The sequence below is a fragment of the Cynocephalus volans genome, chromosome 16 (assembly GCF_027409185.1).
Source record: "Cynocephalus volans isolate mCynVol1 chromosome 16, mCynVol1.pri, whole genome shotgun sequence".
In the NCBI taxonomy this organism is placed as follows: domain Eukaryota; kingdom Metazoa; phylum Chordata; class Mammalia; order Dermoptera; family Cynocephalidae; genus Cynocephalus; species Cynocephalus volans.
The window spans coordinates 62,551,498-62,577,424 of NC_084475.1; the positions used below are offsets into that span (position 1 = coordinate 62,551,498).

General features: G+C 45.2%; 1 protein-coding gene across 1 annotated transcript; it reads right to left on the minus strand.

The window, feature by feature from the left end:
• Nucleotides 1-24,968: 24,968 nt before the first annotated feature.
• Nucleotides 24,969-25,526, minus strand: LOC134364335 (interferon alpha-4-like; the record flags this gene model as incomplete). The annotated part of the gene is made up of 1 exon (XM_063080197.1): nucleotides 24,969-25,526. A coding segment is annotated over exon 1 (558 nt), but the record flags the coding sequence as incomplete, so codon positions are not given.
• Between the last annotated feature and the right edge of the window lie 401 nt (nucleotides 25,527-25,927).

The following is a 25,927-nucleotide window of genomic DNA, read 5'->3' on the forward strand; positions in this document are numbered from 1 at the left end:
AGTATTTATTTAGGACAAGACACCATGTTATTCTCTCTAATCATTCTACTGTAAATTCACGATGTAGAACGTATGTTTTACATAATCCCATGACTTAGGATTCAGATGTTTTTCAGCTGGTGCAAATGTGTGAGTTTAGCTTGCTTTGGGGGGCCTGGTAAACAATCGTGTAATTGGTTAGGGAGGGTCCTGAGTATAACTTCTACGTCATTTCCTGACGTTGCTCTGAAGGCGGTGAATGAGGACTAAGCGCACTTCAATTTCCACTCTGACCACCTCCCAGGCACAGGGGCTGTATTTCTTTTCCCTCAGATAACCAATCATTTCTTGGAAATACTTCCGAACGTCATTTCCCAAATCAGGACAAGAGAGAGTTTCTCCATTTGTCATCTGCACTTGTCGCAGGCTCTTCTCAAGGCTGAAGAGTAGTTTATCGAGGAGGATCGCATCCCAAGCAGCATGGCTGTTCTCTCTTTTGAGGAGGCTGAGGATCTGCTGGAGCATCTGACCACGGAAACAGGTGGCATGTGTCTTCTGGATTGGGGTGATATTTTCTCCTGTCCAAGGAAAATTGAAGTTCTTCCTGTCCTTGAAGCATGAGTGAGATGGGATCTTTTTCATCCGTCTCACTAGCATGATGGCTTGCCGGTTTTCCAGGCCATGGCTGGAAGGCATGCCCCAGACAGATGAGCAGGCAGGGACGGAGCAGAGCACCACTCCCGCCATGAGCAGGCAGATGTGGACCATTGAGAATTTCAGTGATTCTCGAGGCGGCCGCGAGAGGGCGCGCGAACGGCCTTTTCTGAGCCTCCGGTTTCGGAAACGCGGACGGACTCGGCCGCTTTTGGTTTCAGAGGGTGCCACAGCCCGAGAGAGCAGACGTCGCCGCTTGTCGCGCCGAACCGGTGCTGCTTAAATAGTGTGGAGAACATTTTCCTCCGATGGCTGCGGAGAGAGCTCCGCCGCGGCTTGGCGCGACCCAGTTTTCTTCGGTGAGGGCCGTGAGTGTCTGAGCTGCTCCCTGTGCTCGGGGCTTTCTTTCGCGTAGAAGCCGCAGCGAGACTGAGTTTGACGGGGAAACCCATTGAGTCGGGACCCGAGGGCTCGCGACCGCACGGGCTGTGATGGTCACAGATTCCGCAGGAGTGGGGGACGCGAGGCCGGGACAGCCTGGGAAAGGGGAGCCGGGTAGACAGCGGGTCCGGGAGCAGCCCGAGTGCGGGAGCGTCCGGCGAGTGAGCGGGGACGACGGCGGTGATACCGCCGGGACCGTGACTGGGGCCGGGACCGGGGCCGGGGCCGGGGCCGGGGCCGGGCCGGGAACAGGGACGGAGCCGGGGCCGGGGCCGGGGCCGGGGCTGGGGCCGGGAACAGGGATGGAGTCGGGGCCGGGGCCGGGGCCGGGGCCGGGGCCGGGAGGAGGGACGTGCGCCCCCCTGTGGGGTCGTCGGAGTTTTCAGTGGCCCATGTTTCTGAGTCAGGACGTTCAAGTCTTTGAAAAAAGGAATCTAGGCAAATTAAAGCGGCATTATTTGATTTAGATCGTTTTTATGTAATTTTACTTTCCTAGCATTAAAGGAGGGAAACTCCACGATATTTGCAAGGTGCTACTTTACTTTTCAACGGACAGAACGGCCATGTTTAGGTTTCTTGTGATTCAGGATTAATCTTCGATCATTGCTCTTTCACCTGAGGTTGCTGAAACTTCTTTCGCAGAACGCCACCGTGACTTGTGTTGCTAGGAAGAAAAAGGAGCAGTGTCGTGTAGGAGCAGTTGAGGGCATTTAGCCGGTCAGAACCTTCAACGCTCTTGGGTGAGAGTGGTATAGAGTGAGTGCAATTTGCCACACTTGGTGACCATGCAATTGCCACAGTCTCCCTTCTCCCTGGTGAGACTCTGAGGGATTTGCAAGTGCACGGTCATTTCTGGTCTTTACTTAAAATTGTATTACTTTGTTTCTCCTGGATAGTTTTTCACTAATTTTCATTTTTCATACGGCATGGAAATATCATTTGTGTCGATTCCTTAGATTGCGGCCTCCTTAAATTTTTGGCTTGAGGAAAGTACTCCCTAATTCCAGCCCAGGAAATAGCTTTTGAATTAGTATTGTGATTATCCGTGGTTGAAAATCAAGGAATGTCCACTCACCCTCCCTTCAAAAAAAGCCCCAATACAAATAACTTATATATTTAAATGCATTTTATATATGCTTAAAATTATATATATTTTATATGCATAGGTAATTATATGTCAATGTAAATACTTTGTTTATATTATATGTAAAGATAATTATACATACAGTATTACATATTATCTAATATTTATATATTTATAATGTTGGATTATATATGTATATACAGTTAGATTCATAGGTATACTTATGTTTACATATATTTACATATATATTATTTTTGAATAAGAAGAAAATAGATATACTACATGTATTTTTATACAATATATATACTCCGTATATTTTTAAACCTTTTTTCTGTCCTTTCCAATTTTTTTTTTTTTTAAATCCCTGCTTCAAAATATATCACCAAACGTGGGTGAAACTGACTGACTGTGAAGGACAGATTAGTATTTCGTTTGTAAACTGTTCACAGAGCAGCCATTTTCTGTCACTCGACTTCCTGCCACACCGGTTCCCCGGAAGGTGCTTCAAGGGTGCTGGGCAGTTTCTCTTCTGCACCAGGCACTGCTCTAACACTGGCAGCCTGGGCTCTGCTCCTGCACAGGCCTGCAGACGGTCCCCCTCGTGGAGTTTCCATTTGAGAGGCACCAATGTGACTGGCCCTGTGCGTGTCAAGGGAGCTGTACTGAAAGCTTCTCTTGGCTTGACTCGGTTGAATGCAGACTCTACAGAGGATTACGATATTTGTTATATCAATACTCACGGTAACTATTGTTTACTATGTTCAGATTCTCAGCAAGTAACTTGCAAGTTTATGTGATTTAATCTCTCCAATTTCCACTGGAAAACTAGTACTGACAACTACTAAAGTTTTCTCGCAGTTTCCCTGTCTCAGTTATAACTGGATCCACATTGCCAAGCATGTTATCACTCATGTATATGCAGTCAACACATTACTGGTGACAGACGAAGAGAACTAATGAATTAATGCCTCAGCTCTATGCTGCTATTATCTATCGATTATGTCGGAAAATATGAGCTATGGAGAAGAAAGGTGGAAGGCATCAAATCTAGTGAACGAGTCCTTTAATAGGGAAATGCAGACAGAGGACGCAACTTGTATTTCAGTGCAATCGAAGAAATTTAATAATGCTGTACAGGATCAACTCTCTAAGTGCTAGAATTTGAAAAGAGACATATATTGAGACGTATTTATTTCAACATTGGTTCTCATTTGTATGAATATTTCCTACTGGATTGAGATTTCTTTCATTTTTGATGAACGTGTTGAACTTCCAGTGTAATAACACGAGCGCAGTGTTGAAGTCATGACATTATCTGAGGCTCGTAAATGGATGACAAAGTGAAAGGAAGTGGAAACAAAACTGGGACAAGTCCAAAAGCTGCAAACCCTGGGCTCGCCGTGTCAGACTCTCACATGCAAGAAGGTGCTGATAGCAGCTGGGTCGATGCCCGACACCTCCATCCCCCCAGTGGCCGCGCTACCTCCTCCCTGGTGCATTAGCCCATTTTGTGTTGCTCTAAGAGAATATCTGAGACTAGGTAATTTGGAAAGAACAGAGGTTTGTTTGTCTTATGATTCTGGGACAGCTGATTCTGGCATGGACCTCGGGCTTCCTCTACTCATGGTGGAAAACGGCAGGCACTGGCGGGTACAAGCAGATCACATGGTGAGAGGAAGCAAGAGAGGCAGGGAGGAGATGCCAGGGTCTTTTATACAACCAGCTCTCCAGGGAACTAATAGAGCAAGATTTCACTAGGGCCCCACTTCCCCCAGGGAGAACATGAATCCATTCATGAGGGATCCGCCCCCCATGACTCAGCTTCCAGCACTGCCACATTGAGGACCAGATTTCCACATGAGTTTCGGTGGGGACAACACATCCAAATTCTATCACCTGGTGACACTGAAGATGATGTGCTCCAGCTCTCTCTGCACCGTTCGCTGTGACCTGGCCCAGGTCCGTGACCTGCCAAGGCAGGAGACCGACCTCCACAGTTCTGCACCCAGGTGGGAGAATCTTCCTTTTTTCCCATCCGAAGGACGAGAACGTATTCAGTTCCCCTGGAGCAGCTGGATGGTGGCAAATTCCAAAAGGCTCAAGCCACCTCTGTTCCCCATGAGATTATCCAGCAGATCTCCAACTTCCCCCGCACGAGGGCTGAAATTCCTCACTGGACTCGATGACTCACTAGAGTCTCTGGAGCCCTGTGTGGTGCAGGAGATGGAAGAGACCCTGGGCAGGAGGAGGAAAACATACATTCCAATTTTAAATAGCCTTTCTCGATCATTTTCATGTTTGCTTTTTACTCCTTTGTAAATATCAGGTCTGATTGGTTAATTGTTCCAGAGCCAGTACACGTGCCTCGAAGAAGAGTTCCTCCCAACAGAGCCAGCATCACCTTGGCCAGATTCTCCTTCACGGGGTGGTTGCATAATGAGAGTGCACTTTGGTCATTCTTTCTAGACAGGAAACTTTTCCTCACTTGCTCATGTAGTAACTGTCGGTTTAGTTAACACTAGACGCCACTTGTACACATTGCGTGTCCGCTTGACTGGGTGCACACACTGCGGGAGAGCGCGGGGTGCCGACAGCATGTGAGTGAGCGAGGTGCACTGCCAGACCCTGCGCGTGGGGAGGAAGAGCGCTCACCGGACTCCTGCCCGGACCGTGAACATGACGGGTGGCGGCTAGCGCCCCAGGGCCAGTCCGTGTTTACATAGTGCAAGTTCTTGTGAACCATCTAACACCTCAGACAAAAATAAAAGTAGGTAGGAGTTCTAAAGTTTCCCTTCAGCACCTGCGTGTGCACCGAAGGGTCTTTCTGTGACCTGCTACGCTTCTCCTGAGCACCGGCAACACGTGGCCACCTGCATGGCGCTTCTGCACCCACAGCCTGCACATCCACTCTTCACCCGTCTTCCCCAAGTCCCCTGGTCCTCGTCTTCCTTTTGTGTTTTTTTAAATCGTCATACAGTACTTAATTGGTCCTGTCTTACGAGTTCTTATTAAATATTAGATTTATTGACAAATAGGAGACAATAACCATTCGTAAAGTTATAGAGGATGGTGTCAATGGAAGTGAGGGAGACGAGAGGAGCCCACAACCCTTCACCACTTGCCATTGCTATTCTGACAATAAATCCTCAACCTTGAAGAGGATTATAATTTTTTAATTGTTTAAATTTTTATTGTGGTAAAATATACGTAAAACCTACCATTTTAACTATTTTAAGTGTACAGTTCAGTGTCATTAAGTGCAGGGACGTGCAATCATCATCACAATTTATCTGCAGAATGTTTTTATCATTCCCAACTGAAATTCTGTGCCTGTTAAACAATAACTCTCCATTCTCCTCTTCCCCCGGCCCTGGCAATCACTATTCGACTTTCCGTGTCTATGAATTTGACTACTGTAGGTACTTCCATATAAAGTGGAATCATACAGCATTTGTACTTTTGTGTGTGGCTTGTTTCACTAGGCTTCATGTCTTCCAGCTTTCTGTATCAAAATTTCATTCCTTTTAAGGCTGGTTTTCCATTGTATGTATATGTGATATTTGTTTATCCATTCATCCATTAATGGACATTTCAGTTGTCTCCGTGTTTTGCCTTTTGTGAATAATGCAGATATAAACATTGGTGTACAAATAAAGAAATATTAAATTTATTGTCATTGAAACCCAATAACACAAAAAATATGTTTACAATAAAAATCACAGATAGATGACATGATTTTAGAATTGGATTTCATGTACTGTAGAGTCTTTGGGAAATATTCTACACGAGTTAGTTTTCCCCTCTACGTACGAGGCAAGCATAAAAACATGAGGAAACACTGTAATAGGACATTGTTAGGGAAACCTGTCCTATTATTTCAGGGTTTTCAATATTTGTTTTGAGTATCACTCTTTTCACAATTGCCCAGAAAAGAAGTGCTCTGTTGCTTGTCTATGGATTAATATGAGGTTACTTCAAAGAGCCTGTGGAAGAAGAGAACTGAAGGATCATATGAATCTTTCCATGAAGTTTTTGAAGTACCCTCCTAGTTGTTTTACCTATTTTGTCTTTCTCCGATGAGCAGCTATATCCCTGACTCTGTTCTAGGGCTGTCCATCTCTTCTCCAGTCCGTCAGCATTTTTTTCCAGGTCCCCGTTTGGGATATGTCATGTGTCCTGTCTCATGCTGTTCCTGGAGGCTGAGTGGGACATTCCTGGTCCTGGGATGCCTGTGTAACCCCAGGTATCCCAACCCATGGCTGTCTGTAGTTCAGTATCAGAACGGAGCAGAGGGGAAGGACTGATCAGTCTAGGTCCCGAGGCGTGTTCTTTAATGGATTTGCTCATGTATTTAAGCCCAAATGTTTGTCAAGCTGTTAGGTTTTTGCATTTGTCCTTAAGATACCATTTTCAGAATGATGAATGAAGGAACCTGAGAGGGTGGTGGGTGTGCCTTGTCCCCATCACACTCCCTCCTTGACCTCGCTCAGCTTTGGAAACTCCAAGTGAGCGCCCAGTGAGTGCGGGAGCCGATCTCCTCTTTTATCTAAGCCCCAGTGCCTGGGATTTGCGAACCTTCCACCAAATGTAGCAGAGAAAAAAGAAAACACTCTTTCTTTAGGAGAAACAAACATATTCGTGAAGAATCAATTTTGCTGTTCACATTACACCTCCTTTTCAGAGAATGCATACTATGAAAAACCATGAAATATTTCGAATTTTCTGAAAACATTTCTTTGAAAGGAGTTTTCTGGAGAGTAGACAGTGAAGGAAAACCGTCCACGGACCAGAGGAAACAGAACCCCAGACCCAGTGTCCGGGGCAGGCGTGAGGATGGTGGGATGGACCTGCCATCCTTGGTCTAGACTGTCCCATCCTGGCTGGGAGCCTAGGCTCCTTCTGGAGCATGAAATCGGGATATTTTGGTTCCCTCCCCCTTTTATATACATGAAAGCATGGAAAGAAATGCCTCATTCTGTTTTTGATGTATTCTCTGGTGGGATCTATGGCAGGAACTGGGCTTCCTTGTGCCCAGGCTTCTCTACTAATCACCCGTCCTGATAAAGAGACTCTTCTCCCATGGATGGATGGTCTCCATTCCTGCATCGTCTATTTCATCTTCTCCTGCTTAGTGTCTTCCAAGGCCTTCTGTTTCGCTGTTGTTGATGTTTGTCCTGACTGTCATCCTCTGCTTCAGAGGGACCTCTGCACACCCGTGCACCCTATTGGATGGGCCCCATCTGGCCTTCTGTCACCCACAGGAGAGAATGGGGTGAAAGAGGTTTCCAGGTCAGGTACTGAGTCTTGTGCGGTTGCCTCTTCTCCCTGACGTGCTTGAGGGTTTTCTCCAAGGACCGTTGTAGGCATGGCTACAGAGTCGGCCTTTGAAACATGAGTAGATGAAGAAGGAAAGGTGGACTGGGGAGGAGGTCGGCAGTGGGTCTTGCTTACATTAAAGTGTTTTATATTCAGTAACCTCAACGAGTGGGTCTCCCACTGACGCACCCCAGACTGCCTAATGTGGGCTTGTAAAATCTGTCAAGACCTGGATGAAGAAAAAGAGATCCCCCAAGAGGAATTCTGCTTGTAATGTTCCTGACATAACGAGGGAGTTGATCCTTGGCAGATGGCATCATGACATTCAGTCAGTGTTGGGGCACTCAGATTTACGCAGTGTCGGTATCTTGGGAGAACCTAGTTGAAAAAAACAATTGTAGGCCAAGCAGAGTTGTAACCTAAATGCAAGAAATTTTGCAATTTCTATCTGTGTAAGCAGGAACCCAGTACACCAGATTTTGTCCCATTTCTTACAATCTGAGTTTTCGAGCTACTGTTGGTTCTTAGAACTTCTTCACAGGTCTTGATGCTCAGTTTTGTTTATTGAGCAAATGAGCATCATCTGATGGGTGCAGTCTCCTTCCAGTGGAATCAGAACTCCCAAATGGTGAACCCCATGCACAGTGAGCTCCTGGTTTTCTTCACCGGCCCCTGTGGTGTAGACACGTGTGCAGACTTGGCACTGCATCTCCTGGTATTCGCTGTGCTTCTACGCCTGGCTTGTCATCTCTGGGACCTTGTGCTCTACAGCATGGGGCCTTGCCCACTACAGCACAGGGCACTAGCAGTCGCGAAGATGGAGGTGTGGCTGCCTTCAAACTGAGCCGCTTCCAGGTGACACTGCATCACGATCACCCAAATACCTTCCTCACCACTGTAGTCATGACCTGGCTCTTGTCTTTCCCTCTCTCGTCTTACGCAGCCAAAATCTACAATCCAGAGCCTGGGTGGGACCTGGAGAGGTAGGTGAGCAGCTGGGTGCTGAAGTTCATTAGCTGTCACCCCCAGCTGTGTGATGGCCAGCTCAGTCTTGGTTCTGCAATTCTCTCAACTATGCATAAAGTCGTTAAATCCCGGATAGCAAACATGATGTGGCTCCAGAGAGTTTTTGGGCAAAGTGACAGTACAGACTTAACTAGAACAATTTTCTTTTACAGTAAATATAACAATATCCTTTAATGGATGAATGAATAAGGAAACTGTGACATATACATTTAAATACACCCCCCCTCCCCACAACACAGAGCATGGAATACTACTCTGCCACGAAAAAGAATGACATACTCCCATTTGCAACAACATGGATGAGCCTGGAGAAATTTATGTTGAGTGAAATAAGCAAAGCACAGAGGTATAAATATCACATGTGCTCACTTATGTAAGGAGCTGTGAGAGAAAGAAGGAAGGAAAGAAAGTCCATAGCAGTGTGTTGGACTTGCAGAGGGACAGAGCATTCCATGGGCTACAAAGTGGAGTGAGGGGTTGAGGGAGGGAGAGGGAGTTCAGGCATTATCGGGTGGGGGACACAGGGTACAAATGCAATTTGTGGTAATGGGCGTGCTGCCAGTAGGAATCTGGCCCTCACATCATGGGCACAAGGGCTGACAATCAGCTTTCTATCTCATGAATATTCATAACCAATATTCTCTCTGTGTGTGTGTGTGTGTGTGTGTGTGTGTGTGTCTGTATATATGTATATATAAAAAATGTCTTCTAACCATGAAAAAAGTATGTATTGCAAAATGGGAAAAACTATACACACAAAAAACCCCGCATTCTTTTCCAGATTTCTTCGAATTTCTGTCTTTCCCTCAGGGTCACTAACTTCTTTTCTCTCATTTCACTTCTACCGACTCCAGTATGGTTTCTGCTTATTCGTTCTACAAACCAGATGTCACTAAGGTTGCCAGTACGGTCTATTTTCCAATGTAGTGGGCAGTTTGAGTTCACACCTTCTGTGGAATCTACTGATTCCTCTTCTCAGCACATTTATTGTTTAGAAAAGACATTTATCGTCTTTGTCTCCAAAGGGTGAGTCTTTATAATGGATGGCTATTCCATCTTCTTCATCTGTGGCTCTTCTGTCCACTTCCTTTAAAGTTTGAAGGTCCTTAGAATCCAGACAATGTCTGTTTCTCCCTCTGTCATCTCTTCCCACATGACCAACTTCATTTCTGCACTTTCAGTTGCCATTATGATCCTCCAGGCATTGAATTCCTTGCCAATTGCAAATTCCTGTGTCCAACTAGTGCTGGACATTTGCACTTACATGTCTAGCAATTTGTGGGGCGTATCGGTAATTTTATTTCTATTTCCTGACATGCTTCCATCTACCTTCTGCAGAGAGAATTTTATTGGTTGTTTCATTTTCTCATTATACTGTTTCACATAACTGATATTAAGTATGAGTGTGTTTCTTTTGAGCTCTCTGTCCCTCCAAGAATCAAAGATAGAAGAGAGCATGTTCACATCCGTATTCTGAGGGGAACAAACAACCTCTTTTAGGTGAAGTTCATTTTTACCGATAGCTCGAATACACTAATGTTGAGGAGATGAATTGTACCATCTGTTTTTACGTCAGGTTGTAGAGACAGGCTTGGACTTTCTTTTTAAAGAATAAACAAATACAAGCATTTTTCTATAGTAAAAATTTAATGCAGAAAGCAATATAATAGTTTCACAAAATACAAAGAATATATTTTGTTCTATTAAGCACAGTATAAAGGCGTATTGACAAAAACAATTTCAATCTTATCAACAGTTAGATAAATAAACATTTAAATAAATAAATAGATAGATACATTTGCACGGTCGTCTGTAAGTACCAGTCCCTGCAGGGTTGAACATGACGCTGCTGAACACCCTGAAGGCATCTGACAAACTTGAGGCACTTCATGTCATGATTGTAGCAGAAGTGACAGTCTTGGCGACCGGAGAGCTCAGGAAAGTGCGATAGTGTGTACTCGTCCATGAGAGTCGTTTCCACGTCGGACCAGGTCTCATTGCCTCCTCCCTAATCTTCCCCGCATGTTTATTGATGAAGAGAAGGATCTCACGATTTCTGCTCTCACGACCTCCCAGGCGCAAGGGCTGTGCCTCTTCTCTTTCAGGTAGAGACTGATTCTTTGGAAGTATTTCCTCACGGCCAGTGCGAAGTCCTCGTTCACCAGGGGAGTCTCTTCCACCCCCACCTCCGGCATCAGACAGGCTTCCAGGTCGTCCAGCTGCTGATAGAGTCCAGTGCAGAGTTTGTCCAAGAGGCTCTCATCCCAAGCAGCCGATGAGCCCTTTGTGCAGAAGAGGTTGAAGCTCTGCTGGGTCATCTCATGGAGGACAGAGATGGCTCGGGCCTTCTGCAGCTGGTGGCCATCCAAGTCTTCCTGGGGGAATTCGAAGTCATTTCTGTCCTTCAGGCAGGACAGAGGGGAGATTCTCCTCATTCGTCCCAGGAGTACCAAGGCCCTCCTGGTCCCCAGGCTGTGGGTCTGAGGCAGATCACAGCCCAGAGAGCAGTTCGCCTGGCAGGTGAGCACCAGCAGGGCCATCAGTAAAGGAAAGGGCAAGGCCATTGGGGATCTCGCAGATGCTGCTGGCCTGGCTGAGATGGGCGACTCTGAGCCTCGGCCTCTAGGTTCTCTGAAGAGCTTGCTTTGTGCATGTGTCTTAAATAGGGAACACACTAGTTTCCATTTTCTGGATGCCCGTGTCTTCCTTTCTACTTCTGTTTTTGCTTTCTTTATGCACTCTCTACATACTTTGAGAGCAGTGTTTCTCCACCTTTTTCTTTTCTCTTTTATTTCTTTCATGGTGGCCTGCTCATCCCTTTCCTCCAGAGCCTGGTTAAATTGTTTTTTCCGATTTGACCCTCCTGTGATAAGCTACAAAGGCGGGGGTATATCGTGCAATTATTTACGGACCGTATCTGTAGCTCAGGTTTATACGTAGAAAAGAAAGTGTGAAGTTAACTTTTTGCATTCAATGCATGTTTAAGAAGGTCTCTATAAAAATTTTAAGCCAAGACTTAAGTTTCAAAGTTATTGATTTGGGGCGGCGTTGGTGGTATAGTGGTGAGCATAGCTGCCTTCCAAAGTTATTGATTTGACTTGGCTTTATAAGTTTATTTGCTGAGCTCCTTTTTGTGTCATCTATTGACTTATATAAATTGTAATGAGTCAAATTTCACATGCAAATTCATGTTACAAAAATACACAATACCAATGTAATGACATACTTAAATATCTTTCAAAACTGCTAAAAATTATCTATCAATTCAATTATTTTCTTCCCATTAATTTCTAGTGTACCTAACTTTAAATTTTGTTCCATACGATAGAATACATTGTCACTGTGCCACCTCCCGGATGTTCCCCCAGGTGCGGTCAACTTTTATTTCTTTTTAGCACTCGACTTCATTATTGATGTGGTGAATAACTTTAGCAGAGCCACATAATAAAGCACAAATTCTTTGCATTTAATTCTCAAAGCCATTAACTCATTCAGTAGCACTCAGGAGCAAACCTCAGCTCCATCCACGAGACAGCCAAAGGCAGTCCATATGTATTCGTGTGGAGGCCACATCTCGAGACATGATTTTGAGATCAAGCGATCGTCTGTTCACCGTAGGCTTGTATTGCTCATGCTGCATATGCTCTGTGGATCTTCCGAGAACTCAATGTCGATGCTTCTTGATACACAAGAAAACCCGAGGGAAATAAAAATTAGTAATAAGGGACAGGTTTTCTTAGATTTGGGCTTTGGAGAACCACAAATTATTGTAATGACTAAGATTTGTTAACACCTCTAGGAACTAATTTTCACACTTTTGGGAGCAATACCATCCCAAGAAGAATGCACGATGGAGAGAACATCAATTTTATTTAAAAAGAAAATTTTGTTTTGCACCGAAGTTCAAATTTCCAACCAAACATCAGTCGGAGATTCCAATTCTAATGGAATCTTATTAAACCAAAGGAAGCCATCTTTGTCATAAATGGCAACAATGGGATGTAGGTGTGATGAAAATAAATGGCTGTTCAATTGTTGTGTACCGCTGGCGAGACACCAGAGATCTTTCTTTCCCATTTCCTTTTACATAGAAAGGAAAGTTGCTGCATTTTCCCTCCCAAGGAATGGGAATACCAAGAAAGCCAATATATGTACCTCAATGTGATCAAACGTCACAAGGAAAGCAATATCCCACTGCAAAGGACACGACGAAGGATAATTTAGCTAAATTGAGCCCAGCCAAGGGGCAGATGAGGGGATGCGGCAGAGCAGAAGAAAAGTGGTGGAAGGGACGCAGGTCAAAGGTAGCAAACGGGCATGGGCTCCAGGAAAAGCAATCACTGCTGGTCCAGGGGTTGGTTTCAGCTTTGCTGGATCCAGCTTTCAAGAGAGTCAAGGGAGACACAACAACCACAAGAGTTTACACACAGAAAAGGCAAACTTGTGAGAGTGCAATATGCTCTCTGGATAACGGGGAAGCGAGAAATGCATCCCTTGTTTTCTCCTTGTGGATAAATGGACTCAGAAGTTGACTAATCGTCTTGTCATGTCTCCAGCAAGAAGCAAGGGAATTCACAATTTCAAAGGACACCCCTTCTTTACACATGGCTATATTATTTCTCCTAGCTGTCAGAGATGATGTCTTTATTACATTGAACCTTCGAATGAACTTCGTCCTAAGAATATAGGTGGCCATGAGTCCGTAAGTTACTCTTGGTCAGAGGAGTCGTCTTATGCGGTCTTGTTTCCTGGGCATCTTAGCCTAGTTCCTATCATTTCCGGAGCTCAGTCAATATTTATGAAAGGAATAATCATTATAATAACAGTGGAAAGAATAATACCAATACATACTGGAGACATGAATTGGGAAGACAATAGATCTAAAGAATTTGTAAGCTCTTCCCGCTTCATGCAGGGAAATTGTAATGGAAGATTTTGTGACGATTTAAAAAACAAAACACAAACACTTGATTGTAGAGATGCTTTCTTCCCATTTGTAGTTTTAATATTTAGAACCTCAGGATGTGCCGCAGGTCCTGGTTGCAAATGGAAGACCCACCTTCCACTTTTACTTCAGTGCCCCTCAAGGAAGCGCAACGCCTTGCCTGATCGCACATTCCTTGTCTTTTCCGATAATACGGAGACGATGTGAATGTTACAATGTGTTTGGGGACCTTGTCCCTATACACTTGTCTATTTTTCAATTTTGGCCTGTGCCTTTGGGAATCACTTAACTCTTTCCAAGATTCAGTCAGTGTCGCTGTGAACTTTAATGAATGACGTCCGTGTCGTTTTCCCTGAGTCTAAATTGTGGAATCAGAGTTGGCATCAGATTTTGAAATAAACTGTGCCTAGCAAGAATGCCAGTTAATTTTCTCTTACAAATACTGTTAGTACACACAGTGTGAAAATAAAGAGTGGTCTTATTCAAAGAACATATATTCTCTTCTCACTAATCCCCCAGTCGGACTCTCTTTCCCCTCTCCTTTGCACTTAGGTATCCGACGAGCGTGAATCCAGGCTGAGTAAATACGGGTGGAAGTGATGTTCACCCTGTGCAGCATGGGTCCTTCAAAGCATCCTACAAGTGATCCACCATATAATTTTTTTCCATATCGACTGAGCACAGTAGCCTCAAGCGTCGCAAACCTGTTTGAACTTATATGTTGATGATGGCAAAGCTGCAAAATAGTAGGTTGTGAGGTCCCTGAAACCCCGCTCAGAGGAGGCCAACACTGAGCTCTTCTATAAAGGAAAGATAAATTTGTATTATCATCTAACTACTGGTGGTTTTCTTTTGTTCTGTTACAGGAGCGAGCATCAACTTGACTGACAAATGCCCTTCACCAAATTCTAGACTGAAGAACCATGTCTGTAAACAATTAAACTTCCAACTTCGGAAACAACAAGCACCACTCAAGAATTGAAACAGATAATGAAAATTATAAATCATGACAGTATTTATTTAGGACAAGACACCATGTTATTCTCTCTAATCATTCTACTGTAAATTCACGATGTAGAACGTATGTTTTACATAATCCCATGATTTAGGATTCAGATGTTTTTCAGCTGGTGCAAATGTGTGAGTTTAGCTTGCTTTGGGGGGCCTGGTAAACAATCGTGTAATTGGTTAGGGAGGGTCCTGAGTATAACTTCTACGTCATTTCCTGACGTTGCTCTGAAGGCGGTGAATGAGGACTAAGCGCACTTCAATTTCCACTCTGACCACCTCCCAGGCACAGGGGCTGTATTTCTTTTCCCTCAGATAACCAATCATTTCTTGGAAATACTTCCGAACGTCATTTCCCAAATCAGGACAAGAGAGAGTTTCTCCATTTGTCATCTGCACTTGTCGCAGGCTCTTCTCAAGGCTGAAGAGTAGTTTATCGAGGAGGATCTCATCCCAAGCAGCATGGCTGTTCTCTCTTTTGAGGAGGCTGAGGATCTGCTGGAGCATCTGACCACGGAAACAGGTGGCATGTGTCTTCTGGATTGGGGTGATATTTTCTCCTGTCCAAGGAAAATTGAAGTTCTTCCTGTCCTTGAAGCATGAGTGAGATGGGATCTTTTTCATCCGTCTCACTAGCATGATGGCTTGCCGGTTTTCCAGGCCATGGCTGGAAGGCATGCCCCAGACAGATGAGCAGGCAGGGACGGAGCAGAGCACCACTCCCGCCATGAGCAGGCAGATGTGGACCATTGAGAATTTCAGTGATTCTCGAGGCGGCCGCGAGAGGGCGCGCGAACGGCCTTTTCTGAGCCTCCGGTTTCGGAAACGCGGACGGACTCGGCCGCTTTTGGTTTCAGAGGGTGCCACAGCCCGAGAGAGCAGACGTCGCCGCTTGTCGCGCCGAACCGGTGCTGCTTAAATAGTGTGGAGAACATTTTCCTCCGATGGCTGCGGAGAGAGCTCCGCCGCGGCTTGGCGCGACCCAGTTTTCTTCGGTGAGGGCCGTGAGTGTCTGAGCTGCTCCCTGTGCTCGGGGCTTTCTTTCGCGTAGAAGCCGCAGCGAGACTGAGTTTGACGGGGAAACCCATTGAGTCGGGACCCGAGGGCTCGCGACCGCACGGGCTGTGATGGTCACAGATTCCGCAGGAGTGGGGGACGCGAGGCCGGGACAGCCTGGGAAAGGGGAGCCGGGTAGACAGCGGGTCCGGGAGCAGCCCGAGTGCGGGAGCGTCCGGCGAGTGAGCGGGGACGACGGCGGTGATACCGCCGGGACCGTGACTGGGGCCGGGACCGGGGCCGGGGCCGGGGCCGGGGCCGGGCCGGGAACAGGGACGGAGCCGGGGCCGGGGCTGGGTCCGGGGCTGGGGCTGGGGCCGGGAACAGGGATGGAGTCGGGGCCGGGGCCGGGGCCGGGGCCGGGGCCGGGAGGAGGGACGTGCGCCCCCCTGTGGGGTCGTCGGAGTTTTCAGTGGCCCATGTTTCTGAGTCAGGACGTTCAAGTCTTTGAAAAAAGGAATCTAGGCAAATTAAAGCGGCATTATTTGATTTAGATCGTTTTTATGTAATTTTACTTTCCTAGCATTAAAGGAGGGAAACTCCACGATATTTGCAAGGTGCTACTTTACTTTTCAACGGACAGAACGGCCATGTTTAGGTTTCTTGTGATTCAGGATTAATCTTCGATCATTGCTCTTTCACCTGAGGTTGCTGAAACTTCTTTCGCAGAACGCCACCGTGACTTGTGTTGCTAGGAAGAAAAAGGAGCAGTGTCGTGTAGGAGCAGTTGAGGGCATTTAGCCGGTCAGAACCTTCAACGCTCTTGGGTGAGAGTGGCATAGAGTGAGTGCAATTTGCCACACTTGGTGACCATGCAATTGCCACAGTCTCCCTTCTCCCTGGTGAGACTCTGAGGGATTTGCAAGTGCACGGTCATTTCTGGTCTTTACTTAAAATTGTATTACTTTGTTTCTCCTGGATAGTTTTTCACTAATTTTCATTTTTCATACGGCATGGAAATATCATTTGTGTCGATTCCTTAGATTGCGGCCTCCTTAAATTTTTGGCTTGAGGAAAGTACTCCCTAATTCCAGCCCAGGAAATAGCTTTTGAATTAGTATTGTGATTATCCGTGGTTGAAAATCAAGGAATGTCCACTCACCCTCCCTTCAAAAAAAGCCCCAATACAAATAACTTATATATTTAAATGCATTTTATATATGCTTAAAATTATATATATTTTATATGCATAGGTAATTATATGTCAATGTAAATACTTTGTTTATATTATATGTAAAGATAATTATACATACAGTATTACATATTATCTAATATTTATATATTTATAATGTTGGATTATATATGTATATACAGTTAGATTCATAGGTATACTTATGTTTACATATATTTACATATATATTATTTTTGAATAAGAAGAAAATAGATATACTACATGTATTTTTATACAATATATATACTCCGTATATTTTTAAACCTTTTTTCTGTCCTTTCCAATTTTTTTTTTTTTTAAATCCCTGCTTCAAAATATATCACCAAACGTGGGTGAAACTGACTGACTGTGAAGGACAGATTAGTATTTCGTTTGTAAACTGTTCACAGAGCAGCCATTTTCTGTCACTCGACTTCCTGCCACACCGGTTCCCCGGAAGGTGCTTCAAGGGTGCTGGGCAGTTTCTCTTCTGCACCAGGCACTGCTCTAACACTGGCAGCCTGGGCTCTGCTCCTGCACAGGCCTGCAGACGGTCCCCCTCGTGGAGTTTCCATTTGAGAGGCACCAATGTGACTGGCCCTGAGCGTGTCAAGGGAGCTGCACTGAAAGCTTCTCTTGGCTTGACTCGGTTGAATGCAGACTCTACAGAGGATTACGATATTTGTTATATCAATACTCACGGTAACTATTGTTTACTATGTTCAGATTCTCAGCAAGTAACTTGCAAGTTTATGTGATTTAATCTCTCCAATTTCCACTGGAAAACTAGTACTGACAACTACTAAAGTTTTCTCACAGTTTCCCTGTCTCAGTTATAACTGGATCCACATTGCCAAGCATGTTATCACTCATGTATATGCAGTCAACACATTACTGGTGACAGACGAAGAGAACTAATGAATTAATGCCTCAGCTCTATGCTGCTATTATCTATCGATTATGTCGGAAAATATGAGCTATGGTGAAGAAAGGTGGAAGGCATCAAATCTAGTGAACGAGTCCTTTAATAGGGAAATGCAGACAGAGGAGGCAACTTGTATTTCAGTGCAATCGAAGAAATTTAATAATGCTGTACAGGATCAACTCTCTAAGTGCTAGAATTTGAAAAGAGACATATATTGAGACGTATTTATTTCAACATTGGTTCTCATTTGTATGAATATTTCCTACTGGATTGAGATTTCTTTCATTTTTGATGAACGTGTTGAACTTCCAGTGTAATAACACGAGCGCAGTGTTGAAGTCATGACATTATCTGAGGCTCGTAAATGGAAGACAAAGTGAAAGGAAGTGGAAACAAAACTGGGACAAGTCCAAAAGCTGCAAACCCTGGGCTCGCCGTGTCAGACTCTCACATGCAAGAAGGTGCTGATAGCAGCTGGGTCGATGCCCGACACCTCCATCCCCCCAGTGGCCGCGCTACCTCCTCCCTGGTGCATTAGCCCATTTTGTGTTGCTCTAAGAGAATATCTGAGACTAGGTAATTTGGAAAGAACAGAGGTTTGTTTGTGTTATGATTCTGGGACAGCTGATTCTGGCATGGACCTCGGGCTTCCTCTACTCATGGTGGAAAATGGCAGGCACTGGCGGGTACAAGCAGATCACATGGTGAGAGGAAGCAAGAGAGGCAGGGAGGAGATGCCAGGGTCTTTTATACAACCAGCTCTCCAGGGAACTAATAGAGCAAGATTTCACTAGGGCCCCACTTCCCCCAGGGAGAACATGAATCCATTCATGAGGGATCCGCCCCCCATGACTCAGCTTCCAGCACTGCCACATTGAGGACCAGATTTCCACATGAGTTTCGGTGGGGACAACACATCCAAATTCTATCACCTGGTGACACTGAAGATGATGTGCTCCAGCTCTCTCTGCACCGTTCGCTGTGACCTGGCCCAGGTCCGTGACCTGCCAAGGCAGGAGACCGACCTCCACAGTTCTGCACCCAGGTGGGAGAATCTTCCTTTTTTCCCATCCGAAGGACGAGAACGTATTCAGTTCCCCTGGAGCAGCTGGATGGTGGCAAATTCCAAAAGGCTCAAGCCACCTCTGTTCCCCATGAGATTATCCAGCAGATCTCCAACTTCCCCCGCACGAGGGCTGAAATTCCTCACTGGACTCGATGACTCACTAGAGTCTCTGGAGCCCTGTGTGGTGCAGGAGATGGAAGAGACCCTGGGCAGGAGGAGGAAAACATACATTCCAATTTTAAATAGCCTTTCTCGATCATTTTCATGTTTGCTTTTTACTCCTTTGTAAATATCAGGTCTGATTGGTTAATTGTTCCAGAGCCAGTACACGTGCCTCGAAGAAGAGTTCCTCCCAACAGAGCCAGCATCACCTTGGCCAGATTCTCCTTCACGGGGTGGTTGCATAATGAGAGTGCACTTTGGTCATTCTTTCTAGACAGGAAACTTTTCCTCACTTGCTCATGTAGTAACTGTCGGTTTAGTTAACACTAGACGCCACTTGTACACATTGCGTGTCCGCTTGACTGGGTGCACACACTGCGGGAGAGCGCGGGGTGCCGACAGCATGTGAGTGAGCGAGGTGCACTGCCAGACCCTGCGCGTGGGGAGGAAGAGCGCTCACCGGACTCCTGCCCGGACCGTGAACATGACGGGTGGCGGCGAGCGCCCCAGGGCCAGTCCGTGTTTACATAGTGCAAGTTCTTGTGAACCATCTAACACCTCAGACAAAAATAAAAGTAGGTAGGAGTTCTAAGGTTTCCCTTCAGCACCTGCGTGTGCACCGAAGGGTCTTTCTGTGACCTGCTACGCTTCTCCTGAGCACCGGCAACACGTGGCCACCTGCGTGGCGCTTCTGCACCCACAGCCTGCACATCCACTCTTCACCCGTCTTCCCCAAGTCCCCTGGTCCTCGTCTTCCTTTTGTGTTTTTTTAAATCGTCATACAGTACTTAATTGGTCCTGTCTTACGAGTTCTTATTAAATATTAGATTTATTGACAAATAGGAGACAATAACCATTCGTAAAGTTATAGAGGATGGTGTCAATGGAAGTGAGGGAGACGAGAGGAGCCCACAACCCTTCACCACTTGCCATTGCTATTCTGACAATAAATCCTCAACCTTGAAGAGGATTATAATTTTTTAATTGTTTAAATTTTTATTGTGGTAAAATATACGTAAAACCTACCATTTTAACTATTTTAAGTGTACAGTTCAGTGTCATTAAGTGCATGGACGTGCAATCATCATCACAATTTATCTGCAGAATGTTTTTATCATTCCCAACTGAAATTCTGTGCCTGTTAAACAATAACTCTCCATTCTCCTCTTCCCCCGGCCCTGGCAATCACTATTCGACTTTCCGTGTCTATGAATTTGACTACTGTAGGTACTTCCATATAAAGTGGAATCATACAGCATTTGTACTTTTGTGTGTGGCTTGTTTCACTAGGCTTCATGTCTTCCAGCTTCCTGTATCAAAATTTCATTCCTTTTAAGGCTGGTTTTCCATTGTATGTATATGTGATATTTGTTTATCCATTCATCCATTAATGGACATTTCAGTTGTCTCCGTGTTTTGCCTTTTGTGAATAATGCAGATATAAACATTGGTGTACAAATAAAGAAATATTAAATTTATTGTCATTGAAACCCAATAACACAAAAAATATGTTTACAATAAAAATCACAGATAGATGACATGATTTTAGAATTGGATTTCATGTACTGTAGAGTCTTTGGGAAATATTCTACACGAGTTAGTTTTCCCCTCTACGTACGAGGCAAGCATAAAAACATGAGGAAACACTGTAATAGGACATTGTTAGGGAAACCTGTCCTATTATTTCAGGGTTTTCAATATTTGTTTTGAGTATCACTCTTTTCACAATTGCCCAGAAAAGAAGTGCTCTGTTGCTTGTCTATGGATTAATATGAGGTTACTTCAAAGAGCCTGTGGAAGAAGAGAACTGAAGGATCATATGAATCTTTCCATGAAGTTTTTGAAGTACCCTCCTAGTTGTTTTACCTATTTTGTCTTTCTCCGATGAGCAGCTATATCCCTGACTCTGTTCTAGGGCTGTCCATCTCTTCTCCAGTCCGTCAGCATTTTTTTCCAGGTCCCCGTTTGGGATATGTCATGTGTCCTGTCTCATGCTGTTCCTGGAGGCTGAGTGGGACATTCCTGGTCCTGGGATGCCTGTGTAACCCCAGGTATCCCAACCCATGGCTGTCTGTAGTTCAGTATCAGAACGGAGCAGAGGGGAAGGACTGATCAGTCTAGGTCCCGAGGCGTGTTCTTTAATGGATTTGCTCATGTATTTAAGCCCAAATGTTTGTCAAGCTGTTAGGTTTTTGCATTTGTCCTTAAGATACCATTTTCAGAATGATGAATGAAGGAACCTGAGAGGGTGGTGGGTGTGCCTTGTTCCCATCACACTCCCTCCTTGACCTCGCTCAGCTTTGGAAACTCCAAGTGAGCGCCCAGTGAGTGCGGGAGCCGATCTCCTCTTTTATCTAAGCCCCAGTGCCTGGGATTTGCGAACCTTCCACCAAATGTAGCAGAGAAAAAAGAAAACACTCTTTCTTTAGGAGAAACAAACATATTCGTGAAGAATCAATTTTGCTGTTCACATTACACCTCCTTTTCAGAGAATGCATACTATGAAAAACCATGAAATATTTCGAATTTTCTGAAAACATTTCTTTGAAAGGAGTTTTCTGGAGAGTAGACAGTGAAGGAAAACCGTCCACGGACCAGAGGAAACAGAACCCCAGACCCAGTGTCCGGGGCAGGCGTGAGGATGGTGGGATGGACCTGCCATCCTTGGTCTAGACTGTCCCATCCTGGCTGGGAGCCTAGGCTCCTTCTGGAGCATGAAATCGGGATATTTTGGTTCCCTCCCCCTTTTATATACATGAAAGCATGGAAAGAAATGCCTCATTCTGTTTTTGATGTATTCTCTGGTGGGATCTATGGCAGGAACTGGGCTTCCTTGTGCCCAGGCTTCTCTACTAATCACCCGTCCTGATAAAGAGACTCTTCTCCCATGGATGGATGGTCTCCATTCCTGCATCGTCTATTTCATCTTCTCCTGCTTAGTGTCTTCCAAGGCCTTCTGTTTCGCTGTTGTTGATGTTTGTCCTGACTGTCATCCTCTGCTTCAGAGGGACCTCTGCACACCCGTGCACCCTATTGGATGGGCCCCATCTGGCCTTCTGTCACCCACAGGAGAGAATGGGGTGAAAGAGGTTTCCAGGTCAGGTACTGAGTCTTGTGCGGTTGCCTCTTCTCCCTGACGTGCTTGAGGGTTTTCTCCAAGGACCGTTGTAGGCATGGCTACAGAGTCGGCCTTTGAAACATGAGTAGATGAAGAAGGAAAGGTGGACTGGGGAGGAGGTCAGCAGTGGGTCTTGCTTACATTAAAGTGTTTTATATTCAGTAACCTCAACGAGTGGGTCTCCCACTGACGCACCCCAGACTGCCTAATGTGGGCTTGTAAAATCTGTCAAGACCTGGATGAAGAAAAAGAGATCCCCCAAGAGGAATTCTGCTTGTAATGTTCCTGACATAACGAGGGAGTTGATCCTTGGCAGATGGCATCATGACATTCAGTCAGTGTTGGGGCACTCAGATTTACGCAGTGTCGGTATCTTGGGAGAACCTAGTTGAAAAAAACAATTGTAGGCCAAGCAGAGTTGTAACCTAAATGCAAGAAATTTTGCAATTTCTATCTGTGTAAGCAGGAACCCAGTACACCAGATTTTGTCCCATTTCTTACAATCTGAGTTTTCGAGCTACTGTTGGTTCTTAGAACTTCTTCACAGGTCTTGATGCTCAGTTTTGTTTATTGAGCAAATGAGCATCATCTGGTGGGTGCAGTCTCCTTCCAGTGGAATCAGAACTCCCAAATGGTGAACCCCATGCACAGTGAGCTCCTGGTTTTCTTCACCGGCCCCTGTGGTGTAGACACGTGTGCAGACTTGGCACTGCATCTCCTGGTATTCGCTGTGCTTCTACGCCTGGCTTGTCATCTCTGGGACCTTGTGCTCTACAGCATGGGGCCTTGCCCACTACAGCACAGGGCACTAGCAGTCGCGAAGATGGAGGTGTGGCTGCCTTCAAACTGAGCCGCTTCCAGGTGACACTGCATCACGATTACCCAAATACCTTCCTCACCACTGTAGTCATGACCTGGCTCTTGTCTTTCCCTCTCTCGTCTTACGCAGCCAAAATCTACAATCCAGAGCCTGGGTGGGACCTGGAGAGGTAGGTGAGCAGCTGGGTGCTGAAGTTCATTAGCTGTCACCCCCAGCTGTGTGATGGCCAGCTCAGTCTTGGTTCTGCAATTCTCTCAACTATGCATAAAGTCGTTAAATCCCGGATAGCAAACATGATGTGGCTCCAGAGAGTTTTTGGGCAAAGTGACAGTACAGACTTAACTAGAACAATTTTCTTTTACAGTAAATATAACAATATCCTTTAATGGATGAATGAATAAGGAAACTGTGACATATACATTTAAATACACCCCCCCTCCCCACAACACAGAGCATGGAATACTACTCTGCCACGAAAAAGAATGACATACTCCCATTTGCAACAACATGGATGAGCCTGGAGAAATTTATGTTGAGTGAAATAAGCAAAGCACAGAGGTATAAATATCACATTTGCTCACTTATGTAAGGAGCTGTGAGAGAAAGAAGGAAGGAAAGAAAGTCCATAGCAGTGTGTTGGACTTGCAGAGGGACAGAGCATTCCATGGGCTACAAAGTGGAGTGAGGGGTTGAGGGAGGGAGAGGGAGTTCGGGCATTATCGGGTGGGGGACACAGGGTACAAATGCAATTTGTGGTAATGGGCGTGCTGCCAGTAGGAATCTGGCCCTCACATCATGGGCACAAGGGCTGACAATCAGCTTTCTATCTCATGAATATTCATAAACAATATTCTCTCTCTCTCTGTGTGTGTGTGTGTGTGTGTGTGTGTCTGTATATATGTATATATAAAAAATGTCTTCTAACCATGAAAAAAGTATGTATTGCAAAATGGGAAAAACTATACACACAAAAAACCCCGCATTCTTTTCCAGATTTCTTCGAATTTCTGTCTTTCCCTCAGGGTCACTAACTTCTTTTCTCTCATTTCACTTCTACCGACTCCAGTATGGTTTCTGCTTATTCGTTCTACAAACCAGATGTCACTAAGGTTGCCAGTACGGTCTATTTTCCAATGTAGTGGGCAGTTTGAGTTCACACCTTCTGTGGAATCTACTGATTCCTCTTCTCAGCACATTTATTGTTTAGAAAAGACATTTATCGTCTTTGTCTCCAAAGGGTGAGTCTTTATAATGGATGGCTATTCCATCTTCTTCATCTGTGGCTCTTCTGTCCACTTCCTTTAAAGTTTGAAGGTCCTTAGAATCCAGACAATGTCTGTTTCTCCCTCTGTCATCTCTTCCCACATGACCAACTTCATTTCTGCACTTTCAGTTGCCATTATGATCCTCCAGGCATTGAATTCCTTGCCAATTGCAAATTCCTGTGTCCAACTAGTGCTGGACATTTGCACTTACATGTCTAGCAATTTGTGGGGCGTATCGGTAATTTTATTTCTATTTCCTGACATGCTTCCATCTACCTTCTGCAGAGAGAATTTTATTGGTTGTTTCATTTTCTCATTATACTGTTTCACATAACTGATATTAAGTATGAGTGTGTTTCTTTTGAGCTCTCTGTCCCTCCAAGAATCAAAGATAGAAGAGAGCATGTTCACATCCGTATTCTGAGGGGAACAAACAACCTCTTTTAGGTGAAGTTCATTTTTACCGATAGCTCGAATACACTAATGTTGAGGAGATGAATTGTACCATCTGTTTTTACGTCAGGTTGTAGAGACAGGCTTGGACTCTCTTTTTAAAGAATAAACAAATACAAGCATTTTTCTATAGTAAAAATTTAATGCAGAAAGCAATATAATAGTTTCACAAAATACAAAGAATATATTTTGTTCTATTAAGCACAGTATAAAGGCGTATTGACAAAAACAATTTCAATCTTATCAACAGTTAGATAAATAAACATTTAAATAAATAAATAGATAGATACATTTGCACGGTCGTCTGTAAGTACCAGTCCCTGCAGGGTTGAACATGACGCTGCTGAACACCCTGAAGGCATCTGACAAACTTGAGGCACTTCATGTCATGATTGTAGCAGAAGTGACAGTCTTGGCGACCGGAGAGCTCAGGAAAGTGCGATAGTGTGTACTCGTCCATGAGAGTCGTTTCCACGTCGGACCAGGTCTCATTGCCTCCTCCCTAATCTTCCCCGCATGTTTATTGATGAAGAGAAGGATCTCACGATTTCTGCTCTCACGACCTCCCAGGCGCAAGGGCTGTGCCTCTTCTCTTTCAGGTAGAGACTGATTCTTTGGAAGTATTTCCTCACGGCCAGTGCGAAGTCCTCGTTCACCAGGGGAGTCTCTTCCACCCCCACCTCCGGCATCAGACAGGCTTCCAGGTCGTCCAGCTGCTGATAGAGTCCAGTGCAGAGTTTGTCCAAGAGGCTCTCATCCCAAGCAGCCGATGAGCCCTTTGTGCAGAAGAGGTTGAAGCTCTGCTGGGTCATCTCATGGAGGACAGAGATGGCTCGGGCCTTCTGCAGCTGGTGGCCATCCAAGTCTTCCAGGGGGAATCCGAAGTCATTTCTGTCCTTCAGGCAGGACAGAGGGGAGATTCTCCTCATTCGTCCCAGGAGTATCAAGGCCTTCCTGGTCCCCAGGCTGTGGGCCTGAGGCAGATCACAGCCCAGAGAGCAGGTCGCCTGGTAGCTGAGCACCAGCAGGGCCATCAGTAAAGGAAAGGGCAAGGCCATTGGGGATCTCGCAGATGCTGCTGGCCTGGCTGAGATGGGCGACTCTGAGCCTTAGCCTCTAGGTTCTCTGAAGAGCTTGCTTTGTGCATGTGTCTTAAATAGGGAACACACTAGTTTCCATTTTTTGGATGCCCGTGTCTTCCTTTCTACTTCTGTTTTTGCTTTCTTTATGCACTCTCTACATACTTTGAGAGCAGCGTTTCTCCACCTTTTTCTTTTCTCTTTTATTTCTTTCATGGTGGCCTGCTCATCCCTTTCCTCCAGAGCCTGGTTAAATTGTTTTTTCCGAATTGACCCTCCTGTGATAAGCTACAAAGGCGGGGGTATATCGTGCAATTATTTACGGACCGTATCTGTAGCTCAGGTTCATACGTAGAAAAGAAAGTGTGAAGTTAACTTTT